Raw genomic sequence first — 12,495 nt, 5'->3', positions numbered from 1 at the left:
GAAGTACACTTCGAATTGGGACAGCCGTCGTCGCGTGGCGGTGACGTAATCGCACTTAAAATGCGTACTTCAAGCGTGCAGACCCTGAATTGGGACACAGCCACAGAGTGAGAGATTCTAACGTCAACAATAATCATTAATTCTTCTTCATGACTTCCTAATGAGTGTTTTATTTACAGCATTAATGGAACAGAGTCAGTAGCTTCGTGACTGAGCTGCAGCGTCTGTAATGGTACGTTCCCACTGCCTAAATTACAGGTTCCATTAGAATAAAAAACGAAGGTTTACTGAGACTGATGCAGAAGGAGATGAACGAATGAAACCAGAGACGACAGCTCTGGAGCAAAACAAACAAACAAAAAATTAGGACGCAGTTTCATCTTTTATACTCAATTTTAATTTATAATGCAGGTGAGCCGGTTCTGATATAAAAAAGCTGAGTGACAGAGAAATGCTGCCCAGCAACATTCAGAGCAAAGCAAAACAGCACAACCATCACGTCTGCTTCCTGATCCGCTCAGTTAAGACCAGAAGATTTGATTTTATGAGTGCACTAAACTTTCACCCCCCCATTCATGCAAACACTTCCCTAACAAACATGCTTCTGTTGGAATAAAAGTGTAGAAAGATGAACAATACGAACAAAAAAAGAGACAAAGGTGAAGGCTGTGCTCAACGAGACTCCCGTCCCCACAGCGCCAATCAAAATATGTTACACCAATAAAGAGAACGGGAACTTTCAGCTCCAACCGCAACAAGCTGAAGTGATTCAGGTCAAACATGATTTGATTTCCACTGCTCAAGTCTGATAAAATGCGGGAAAATACACGTGCATGATGGAAAAACTGCAAAATATCGACAATTTGCAGAAACTAAACTTCACACGACCTGGATAAACGACTGGATGAAAACACATTCTGAAGGTTTTTGTTTAAAACTGTATCTGTGAAGAAAAATGTAAAAATCAAAGTCTACAGGAAACATCAGGAGAACCTTGTGGGAACGTTGGCTTGAGCAGCTCAGAAGCAACAACAACATTCCTGCAGAGGCGAAGCTCCTGACAGACAAACCCTGTGGAAAAACACTCCACGCCCACACAAAGCTCGTATAATTATAAAGTCTGACAGTAGTGCGCGGTGGCCCCGCCCCTCTCTGCGGCGTGCCTGCGGGGCACGGGCCTGTCCCGATCTGCTCACACCTCATTAGCAGGCGGCTAATCAGCTGGTCTGGTTTAAAAGCGGGTTTAATTAAATCTGCGGCTCGCCTGACGAGTCTGAGGTGTCTGGGTCTGCCCAGCGGCGAACACACAAACACACCTGTCTGGACAGGCCACTCCAACAGGTGGCGGGAGGGGGTTCGTCTTGCGCACACCTCCGCCTTTACACAGTTTCAACACAACAACATGGTCTTGCTGTCATATCAGCAGCAGGATCGATGCCCCGTCTTCGTGTCAACGCCCCGATTGAAGCCTCAAATCTTCAGCGTGAAACTAAAAGAAAACACGCTGAGAATTTCCAAAAATAAACAATTTTTTTAAACAAACAACACGATTTTTACACTCTGACACTGCTGGAGGCCCCGTGATTGTCAATACTGCCAAATAAACAAGTTTATTTTTACCTAAACATGTCCTATTAACAGGTTTTAGTCCATCTGTTCACAGTCTAAACTTGTGATTTTCTGAAGTGGCGTGAAATGAGTTTAGAGGCTTATTTCCTCGTTTAACACCAATCAGCTGTGACGTGTATTAAAAATGTGCACACAGCCTTTGATTGCATTTCCAGTGAAATTAGCACTTTGTTCTGTTTTGTCGGGGCCAAGCGCTGCAGGCTTCAGCCGTTTAAGCCTCGGGCAGCCACTGATATGGCAGGAGACCAACGTTGAACATGCACCGCCTCTGCAGGAAAGACTCCGCGACCTCCAAATTAAAAGTGTGCAACACAAACATGTTAATAAAACCACCCAGTAAAGGATAAATGTGTGTGTGTGTAACCCTAACCCTCCCTCTGTTTTCACTCAGTAGAGTCAGATATAAACTTTTTTCTATTTCTGATCTTAAACAACACGAGTCATGAAAAAACAAAAACCCCACACACATACAAACAGAACTGTGCTTAAAACATCAACATGTAGTGAATGTACTCAACAATAAAAACACTTTTTTTGTTTTACAAACTCTTTGTAGAAGAACAGAAGAAAATACACATCCTGAAAAAGGGAATTTTAGCATTTACAAGTCCATCCTGCGGCTGCGGAGCGCTCAGCGATGGCCACGGCCGTCTTCGTCAGACTGAACCGGGGGTTTTCCGCCACCAGGAAGAGGAAATGCAGGAAATGTGTGGTGTTTTTTTTGTTGTTGTTCCAGAGAATCCTAACAGACGACGACTCAGTTTATACGAGTTCACATCGCATCGCGTTCCCCCAAATCAATGAGTCAATCGGAGGAGCGATGACACAGCTGGAGGCTTCCAGCCAAACATCACAGACTAACTGGCTTTCGATTTTAAAAGTCACACTTCAGTAGATTTTTAAAAACTTTTTAAAAGATATTTCCAGAAAACATGTTTAAGCTTTTTCTTCTAAAACGGTTCCAGATGTGTTAAAACTCGGAGCTGTTCTGGGTAGACGGTGGGAACACTGGCGGTTATTTTGGCGAACTGGATGATGATGGTGGTGAATTATTAAAAGGTTAAATAATAACTGATAATCACAAAAAAAAGCCATGAAGAAGAAGTGGGGCCTCATTCCCAAAGGGAGAAGCTTCCATAAAAGCTGCAGATATTCAACATCCTGGTGGTTGCCCTCCTCACTGCCCGTTGGTGGAGGTACTGTTGGGGGCGGGACTGGAACCCTCTGCGCCTGCGGGCGGCTGGACGTTGTCGGCCAGGTTGTGAGCGTGCTCCAGGAAGAGGTCTTTGAGCACGCTCAGCTCTTTGCTCAGCAGTTTGATCTTTGCCTCGAGCCGCTCGTTCTCCTCCTTCAGCTCGTTGACGCGCTGCTGCGTGTCCATCGCCTTCTGCTTGCTGCGCATGCGGCTCTTCTTCACTGCCAGGTTGTTGCGTTCGCGCCGCTGGCGGTACTCCTCGCTCTCCTTGTCTGCAGGGGGTTTCTTCATCTTGCTGGGGGCGAGGGCTTTGCCACCTCCGTTCGAAGGGTTTGCTGGGACGAGTTGCGGGACCTGCTGCAGTCCGGCTACGGCTGCCGGCAGGGACGAAGAAGCGGCGTGGGCCTGGCTCTGGATGACGCTCACGCCGTTGTGGTCAGTTGCAGTTAGTTTCGGCTGCGACGGCCGGCTCATTTGGATGTGCTGCCAACGGGTGCTGATCTTTGACCAGAGTCTCCTCAGGTGTAGAGCTGAATAGAAGACTGGAAGGAAAGAAGAAGGTCCTGCAGATGGACAGAGCCTGGAGGGAAAGACAGACCAGATTAATTGAGCAGATCACACAGAATCAAAGCAAACACTAAGCTATAGACTAGCCACGGACAACACCACACATGTAAGAAGACAAAGAAATCAGAGACAGCTGTGTGCAGATGTTTCTGTCCACGCGTTTGGAGTGGAGGCCTCACCTGAACCACAGTACGTCCCTTTCACTGACTTTATTTGGTATTTTAATAAGTACCGGTGAATTTTTATCATCTACATGAAAGAACAACACCATCTAAATCGTTAGGGTACCTAACCTCAGAGGTTCTGGTCTTTGCTGGCTTCCTGCGCGTTGACAGGAAGTGAAAAGCGTCCTGGTGGTCTTTGATATCATACAGCTACATCTCGAGACTTGCGCGCATCATTTTGATCTGTTATTTATTTCTCCACTCTTCTTCCTCTATGCAGTGAACCTCCCTGTCGATCTCTCGCTGTTCAAGCCCACCTTTTAACCAAATCAACCTTCTACCTGAGCCTAACACATCACCCACCTGCAAGCATGTCTGTGCTGGTTGAATATCCCATATCAATTCACTATCCAGACGCCTATGCAAATGACACAAAGGCGGTAATATGGATTCTGCTTTGGCGTCTTTCGGTGGATGCAGGCTCTGGTCCTGCTAAATATGAGCTGCACAGTGCAAACACTGAACATTTGTCAGACTTGACAGCTTTTTGATTTCACTCTGCAGCTCTGCGCCAGAAATGTTCAGGAATTTTTTTTAAATTTCTGCAACAAAAGGACATTTTAAGCCATTTTAATGTGTTTCTATCATTTCTGGAAAGTGGAGGTCAATCAGCCAAAGTTCCAGCTCTGAACATCATTTCCTCACTTTCCCTTTCGCTGAAACTATACTCGGATTCTGCGGAGTTTGGTCCAGTTAGGAGGCTTCATCATCACCATCCTCCTCCTCCATCACTGCGATACGATAATTGTTCGGATTGTTATTCCGCACGGCCAATTAACAGCGCCGCTCTGATTGGCTGGTGCGTTGCTATGCAGCCAGTCAGCTGTGCGCAGCGGAAAGCGCTCCGGGTGAAACAGCGGAGAGGTTGCCTGTTGTTGCATCATCACGAGCGGCTCTCTTTGTGTGAAGACAGGGGAACTCCAGAGTCATGCGGGGCTATACACAAAACCACCGCTTTCTGGTGACTTTACCGACGTGTGACAAATATGAAATCACACGAAACAGACCGAAACAGGCGGACTGATCCGAAACACGTCGCTTTAAAGTACCTAAACTTTAATTTTCGAACACTTTGACAACTTTCTGTTCACTCGAAGCGACCAACAGGCGACTCGCCGCCTCGCTACTGACTGTCGAGCTTTCCCGCTCTGAGACAGGCGTCGATTTAAGCCGATTTGGCCCGAAACACAACAGCTTTCTTTTAACGTACACGAACACTGCCTGTTTAGCCGGGCGCATAGCCAGCTAGCGAGTTAGCTCCTGTCGCTAACAGCCATCAGCTCACTGCCAGCTTCGCTGTTTCGGACCTACAGAGAAAGAAAACTACGATTTTACCTTCACTGGGAGGCGGCGGGCTCAACCGTCCGTCAAAAGATGAAAAAGTTCCCCTAGAAAACCGAAGTTTAATCCCGTCCGTATGAGCTCGGACTGTTTTTGTTTGTAACATGGAGAGCGACCGATTGCGAAATCTCTTTTACCATGTACGGCAATGTCCAGGATCAGCTAATCACAGGCGAGTAGGTGGCAGCGTGTTGGGGCGCTTGGCCAATCACCGATGAGTGTGCGGCGGAGTGATGCAATGCTCTTTGTGATTGATTCGTGTTTGGACCAATGAGACGCTGCTATCTTCTCTCGGCGTTGTTTATGTAACCGAGGCTGGTCAGATGAGTTGAAACACGTATGACTTCATCTCTCATGACGAGACTCTCTCTCAAAACCTTCAGTATCGACGCTCCCGCTTCCTTCAGTCACTATAATAACTACTGTGACATCCGCGTGTACGAAGAAACCACTCCAAACACCTGGTGAACATTCACAGGTGAGACAAGGACTTAATGAAACCGTGGCCCTACCAGGAACACACAAAAACAATGTAATTACTGTTTTATTAATAATAATCATGACCAGAGAATATAAATGAAGGGATGTATAGACAAAGACCCTGAGCTGTCAGAGGTCACCTGGATCCAAACAAACAAAAATGAAAGATCAACTTCAAAAGGTTAAAAAAAAAAAAGACACAAAAGAAACAAAATATTTAAAAAGTGGGTGATAAAAGTGATAAAAAGAAGATACAAACAGACAAAAATGTATCCTGACAGCACTTTAATCTCAAGCTGCGAGCTCACATGTGGTTTCTAGAGTTTCCAAAAGTGGAATGGGAGGCAGAGTCTACAGCTTCAGGCCTCTTCTGTGAAACATGTGCTCAAGTTTGGATTCAGGAGACAGACGTTTAAGATGAGACTTCACACTTTCCTTTTTTAAAGTTTATAGTCAGCTCAGCTGACCCTGACCATCCCTTATCCTGCTATAGGCTCAGGCTGCCCAGGGATTTCACATGATAACATGACTATGTAGTTATAGGTTTGTGCACAGATTTTCCCCCCTATTATTTTACCTTTCTGCTCCACTATGATGGAGTTTAAATCAATCAAGATGAGACTGCAGTGCAACTTTCAGCTTTCATTCAATGGGTTTAACAAAACGTTTGCATTGACTGTCTAGACATTACAGCCATTTTAATACATCGCCTCCCATTTTCAGAGGCTCCTAAGTGTAAATATAAGGATTGATTTTAATAACTGGACATAAATCCTTTGCGCCCACTGGCTACCTAAAGTCTAGAAACCACGCCACAGTTCATCCGGCTGCTTGTACTGGCAGCAACATCATGAATAAACACCCATGACCCGGTTCCACTGCAGCCATACATGCCCAGGCCATCATTCTTAAACATCATCTGTCCCAAGATCTTTTTCAGGCTCTTTTAGATGTTTACTGACAGTCTGACCTGTTGTAAACTCTATATTTCCATTCACAAATGCATCATTTCATTATGTTCAGAAAAACTTTATTAAAAAGGTATTTTCTTAATAATGGAAATAATTCTGCCATCATGCGCTGTAGGTGTTTTCTATGCTCTTTCAGATCTGTTGGTGTTGCTGAGCTGGTCAGTGCATTCTTTTTTTAAACAGTGCACCAGATTTTTGATTTGGCCAATACCAAAGTCTTTGCTGTTTATTTGGGCTTTTCAGATGAACGATGGCCTCCCTCACTTGAACTGAGATGCCACATCGAGAAGTCCAGCTATCAAATGCAATTTCAACTCTTGGACTTAACAGATTTCATATCTGACTATTTCACATGACATAAGATGACAACAGGCCTCATATGACCACGAAGCAGCTTGTCAGTCAATTGTCCTGTGAAAGTTAGTACTGTGCTGTAATTCCAGTGCAGTTAGTTCAGTACTTTTGTTAAATCCCCCCAAATTAAAGCTGAAAGTCTGCGCTTCATTCAAATCTTGATTTTTTTAAATTCACTGTTGTGGTGTACAGACAACAACCCCCCCAAACAGTCACTGTCCAACATCTTTTGGACTTAACTGCATAAATGAAATTGAGCTGGACTGAAAGCAGACACAAAGAGACACAAAACATGAGGTTTGGTAATAGTGATGCCTGGTCACGTGACCAAACATTACATTGCTCTACTAGGTGCTGCATCCAAACTATGCTGATGTCTGCAAATGTGCTGTGAATGTTGGCCAGCTGTCCATGTGGAATTCGGAGCTGTCACTCATGACTCCAGTGCAGTGTTTGCTTTTTTTGGTAAACTGCTTTCTCAGGTCTGATTGGTTAATGTCAACTTAAATTCAAATTATTGCTTCTGGAAACAATGTTTTTTTTATTTTTTTTACTGTCCAACCACACTGTTGCTGCAGAAAATATGTACAGGACCACTAATGCTGCAACACTGACTCAACGCTTTAAGTCCGAGATAACACTGGTGACAATAGCGTGATGTCATCGAGGTCAGGGCTGCCTCGGCTCAACAGAGATTCACCGGTGCTGTTAAAATGAAAGTAAAGTCACTGAAAACAAATGGAGGCTGAATGCAGTATGTGATCGAAGTGTGATCGAAGAGGTCAAAGGTCGACGTGCCAGCCTGATCTGAGGTACGCTCGCACCGTGCTGACAGCTGAGCTGCAGTGAAGCAAACAAAAGCTCTTATAATATTTGTCTGAGCGATTTTGTGTATTCTAGTTTGTGTTTAACATGCTGACTTTGAAGTTTAGGAACATCACACTTATTTTTTTCCAGTTTTAAACTTTTTTAATTATTATGTTGTTTCCTTAAAAACACACGTGTTCCTCCAGATCACTTCAAGGATCCCTGGTACTTCCTTCTGAAAGCCACTGGCCTGAAGAGCTTCTCGCTGCAACAGAAAATGCTGTTCACATTTTCCCAGCTGAGTCCGTCAACACTAGTTTTAAAAGTCAGGCCCTGAGGACCACTAATGCTTCCTCAAGGTTCGTTAAAAATGCCTCAAATGGGGCAGAAAAGGACAGAAAGTGGCGCTGGGTCTGTCAGAAAGAAGCAGGTTATTGTTTTCAAATGGAGGTCAAGCAAAAACCTGTAAAAATATATATGGAATAAAAATACAAAATAAAGAAGCAGCTTGAAATCGCTCCCAACACGAAGATCTCTCCGTTTGCTGCTCATAGAGGGCGCTGCAGTCCAGCTCTTCAGTCCGCCGTCCCTGCCCCCACTGCTCCGCGCTGCTCCGCGCTGCTCACCCGTCCTCATCCAAGAAGATTCTCCAAGTCACATCTAACATTGTAAGCAGGTCATAATAAATAAGCCTCAGTGTTGGATCTTCCTGACTTAGAATTTGGAAATAAAAATACATTACAATAAGGAAAAATGTTCTTTCTTGCAGGGACTTGACGGTATATATTCATATTATAACTAAGTAATGTCAGGTTTTTGCATCAGTGCGCATTCGATTTAACATCAGACGTGTTCTAAGTCCAGAAGATGTTCTCGACTTTTATAACTTGCACATAAAGTCTGTGCGTCCTGCTCTGATAGGTGCCGCTCCCTCCTTTCACAGAGATAAAGTCTGCCAGTGTAGACTGCCCGGGGATTAAAGAAAAGTGCCCAACAGAATGCAGTTCTCCTAAAACAGGTTTTCGTGCTGCTCGCGTTACGCGCTGAACACCAGCGCGCTCGGTGTAGAAGAGCTTCTGAAATCCAGAGCAGTCATTGATTTTTGTATATATTTGTTTATATATATATATATATATGTATATTATATATGTGTGTGTGTGTGTGTGACTTTGGCAGACCGACTCTAACAGCGGGTGGTTTCAGTGCGTCTTCGGCAGCCCGAGCTTTGGCGCTGATGTGTGAGCAGAGCGCGCAGAGAGGAGCGCAGGACGCGGTGTGTGATAAAAGTTTGAGTCGAGTTTGACTCTGAAGCGTTCCCGTGCAGATAGCTGGCAAGACTGAGGGTTGTGTGCGCGCGCGCGGGCACGTGTGCCCGCCCACTCCCTCTCTGTATATAACAGCAGTTTGACAGCTCGGAGTTTACTGAGCAGGAGGAATCAGCCCAGCAGAGTAAAGCCTGAAGCTGCTTCATTCCGCTTCTTTCCGCGTATAAACGGAGCCACTGCAACCGTCACAGTCTCTCCGAGCTTTGGGTCAGCGCATGCTTGCAGCTGTGTAACCCCCTTTCACCTTAGGACCCGACTTTGTGCAACCTGGATTCCCGGAGCTCATCGCCATGCTTGCCCGGGTTTAGATTCTCAATGGAGCTCTCTAACCTATACGAGGTCGCACCTCGGCCCCTGATGAACAACCTGAACCAGCAGCCCCCCTCCGGCTACAGAGACCCGGCAGATCTTGGCGGTGAGATCGGAGACAACGAGACCTCCATCGACCTGAGCGCCTACATCGACCCATCAGCGTTCAACGACGACTTCCTGGCTGACCTGTTCCACCACAGCTCCCGACAGGACAAGCTCAAAATGATGAACGGGGAGTACGACCCGGTGTCTTGCGGCCCGGGGCCCCAGCAGCTCTACATGTCCAACTACATGGAGTCTAAGATGGAGCCGCTTTACGAGCACAACCCTCCACGCCTCCGACCGGTGGCTATCAAGCAGGAGCCCCGGGACGACGAGGACATGAACCCGGGCATGCCCCCCACCTACCACCACCCGCACCCGCACCCGCACCCCCAGCAGTACTCCCAGCAGCAGCAGATGCCTCACCTCCAGTACCAGATTGCGCACTGCGCACAGACCACCATGCACCTCCAGCCAGGGCACCCTACACCTCCGCCGACCCCGGTGCCCAGCCCGCACCAGCACCAACACTCGCACCCGCACTCGCATCAGGGCGGCATGAAGCTCCTAGAGCAGCAGAGGGGATGCGGCAAAACCAAGAAGCACGTTGACAAGAACAGCCCGGAATACCGGCTGAGGCGCGAGCGCAACAACGTGGCCGTGCGCAAGAGCAGGGACAAGGCCAAGATGCGCAACATGGAGACGCAGCACAAGGTGGTGGAGCTGACCGCCGACAACGACAGACTGAGGCGCAGGGTGGAGCACCTGACCCGCGAGCTGGACACGTTACGGGGCATCTTCAGACAGCTGCCGGACGGTTCCTTCAAACCCATGGGAAGCTGAGAGCCTCCCGAGCCGGACCGGGAGCAGACTGGACACGGACTGGTACACTGCTGGATTTATACACACAGCTGGTTCCGTTCGTCCGGACGGACTGAAAGCGGTGAGGAGACTGAGGCAGCTGAGCTGTTCACTGCTAAAACACCCGACTGAACGGAGTCCTCGCGATCACACTTTCTCCTCAGACTAGAAAAAATAGCTCCAAAGTTTCTGCGTGAAAACGAAAACCAAAGTGAGACAGGCTGTACGCAGAAAACAAACTTGAAGCCACTTTGGTTTTTCTTGTTTCAGGAATTTTCCGGAAGATGCTTCAAAAACAGGACTGATGAACTTTTACTGGAAACAGGTGAATTAATCTCACCATCATCTCACTGACTGAGCTCTCCGGAGAAAGACTTGCGCTCACCTTCAGGAGAAAGAGTGACTCGTTCAGTCGGTATATTTTGTTTTTTGTTGTTGTTGTTGTTGTTTTTTTGCGGTGTTCATGTGCCTTTTAAAACTTTTTGTGCAAAAGCCGATAAGCTCGTCCCCCCTGCAGATCCACACAACTGAGGACTGGCTGTTTTTGTGCCTTATCCCCGTACAGACTGAGAGACTCGACCCCACATATCAGTGCAGCTAAGGTAGGGCACGGCGGTGACGAGCCCGGACCAGCCTGTTGTGCACGTAGTTCCTGAATTATCGTGGTTTGTTTTATACAAAGTTACCGTCTCTATCAACTGATGAACTTGTCTTAGAGCTATGAAACTCAACCTGTATGTATGTTTATTTCCATGATATAACTGCATGGATTTGTGCTCATTTTCTCCTGTTTGTTCTTTGAGGAGGCGCGCGGGGCTGTTGGCAGGTTTGTGTGTTCTGATAATCTGATCACGTGATGCAAACTCCCCCTCCCTGTGAGATAAAATAAATCTGAAATTTTTTCTTTTTAAAAAGTAAAGTATTTAAGATTTTTGTTCACTGACACACTGTCAACCCCAATACTGAAAGCTTGTACCTCCACTCTTAAGAAGAGTATTAATTAAGACTAAATGAATACCTAAAAAAGGCCCAAATACATTTTTTCTTAGCTTCCTAATACTCAAGAAGGTGTGGAGATACAAGTTTGCCCCCTCTGTTGATTTAAGCCAAAGTAAAATACAAGCTAGGAAAAAAAGAAAGAAGAAAAAAGACTGGAATTGAAACTGTGGTACCTGCTGTCTAGGGGGAAACCACGTATCTGCAGGAGAAGCCTGATGGCAGCTGGTTCAATGGGATTCTGCAGAAACGTGGTTCCCCTGAAGACACCGAAGCAGCTCTCTGTATGCACTATTTGTCGAAGCATAGCTTTGTTGTCTGACACACGATGGGTACTGATCTGAGCAGAAAAAAAACACGCCTGGCTCTGTGCACATACCTGTTTTTATGTGTTTGTTCATTCTGAGAAAGATAAAAAATAAATAAATGTGAACAGGGTTTCTATGCAACATGGTAGTTATCTTCTTCCTCTTCCCCGCTGTTGAATCATAGCTCACGCAGCAGTGCCTTCTGATCCTCTGAGTTGACCTTTGACCTTTAGCTGGTCTTTTGAGAAAGATTTTAAGACATTTGTGTCAGCGAGGAAGAAGGAAGCACTTTTTTTTTTTTTTTTTTACAAACTCTGATGTTAAACCAACATTTGTTTCAAATTTTACGTCTCAATTGTAAAATAAGCATATATATAAATATATATGAATAAATATATATATAAAATACCAAAAAATCTGAAATATTATAATAAAAGAAGCTCGTTTTATCAGATTCTGTTTGTGCGTTTGGATTTATTTCTCCATTTACTTCTCTTGTTGCTGCATCAAGTTCATTGTATCTCTTCGATTTCTTGCAGTCCATAGGGGGCGCTCAGCCAGAAATGCTGCATATCAGGGTTCATTCTTCAGCATGAATAATGGTAAAGGTCCAGTCTGCAGCGCTGCAGCTTCTACAGTGACGTCTGACTGTCATAAAAGTGAAGAAAATCATCGGAAAATCAGAATTTTTCTGACAGCTTTGGTTCCTGTTTTTTTCTCTGCATGTTGGTCTCGCATGCAAACACACGATTAGTAATTTATATGATGTACAGAAAGATAGACGGTCAGAAAGATCTCCACCTCGAGCCGCTGCAGCGGTAAAATGCACATCACATATTCTCTGCACATATTTTAGTTGCACTCAGGAGAGACGGTCACAGCCTGGACTGTTAAATTACTGCATCAAAGACGTCATTGTGCAGAAAAACATTCTCTGGCATTACAGCAGCATTAATGTGTATTTTGCATTTTAGTGGTGAACGTGTTGAAAGTTGTACTTTAATATCACGGACGAACAACAACACGCTCAGGAATTTATTCCTAGTTTAATGCACCGGATTAGACATGAAGTCTGTGAGCCGG

General features: G+C 45.6%; 2 protein-coding genes across 2 annotated transcripts; one reads left to right on the top strand and one right to left on the bottom strand.

The window, feature by feature from the left end:
- Nucleotides 1–374: 374 nt before the first annotated feature.
- cebpg (CCAAT enhancer binding protein gamma) lies at nucleotides 375–5,132 on the bottom strand. Its single transcript, XM_087840576.1, has 2 exons — nucleotides 4,951–5,132; nucleotides 375–3,404 (listed from the first exon to the last, which is right to left on the bottom strand). Exon 2 carries the CDS (start codon nucleotides 3,296–3,298, stop codon nucleotides 2,807–2,809), a length of 492 nt encoding a protein of 163 aa, XP_087696702.1. The 5' UTR covers nucleotides 3,299–3,404; nucleotides 4,951–5,132; the 3' UTR covers nucleotides 375–2,806.
- Nucleotides 5,133–9,003: 3,871 nt separating this feature from the next.
- cebpa (CCAAT enhancer binding protein alpha) lies at nucleotides 9,004–11,866 on the top strand. The gene has a single exon (XM_006779680.3). It carries the CDS (start codon nucleotides 9,209–9,211, stop codon nucleotides 10,088–10,090), a length of 882 nt encoding a protein of 293 aa, XP_006779743.1. The 5' UTR covers nucleotides 9,004–9,208; the 3' UTR covers nucleotides 10,091–11,866.
- The last annotated feature ends 629 nt before the right edge of the window (nucleotides 11,867–12,495 follow it).

This window comes from Neolamprologus brichardi, chromosome 1 (assembly GCF_056152115.1).
Source record: "Neolamprologus brichardi isolate AB-2024 chromosome 1, ASM5615211v1, whole genome shotgun sequence".
NCBI classification, from domain to species: Eukaryota; Metazoa; Chordata; class Actinopteri; order Cichliformes; family Cichlidae; genus Neolamprologus; species Neolamprologus brichardi.
The sequence above is the reverse complement of the archived record's forward strand: the minus strand, read 5'-3'. Positions and strand labels throughout refer to the sequence as shown.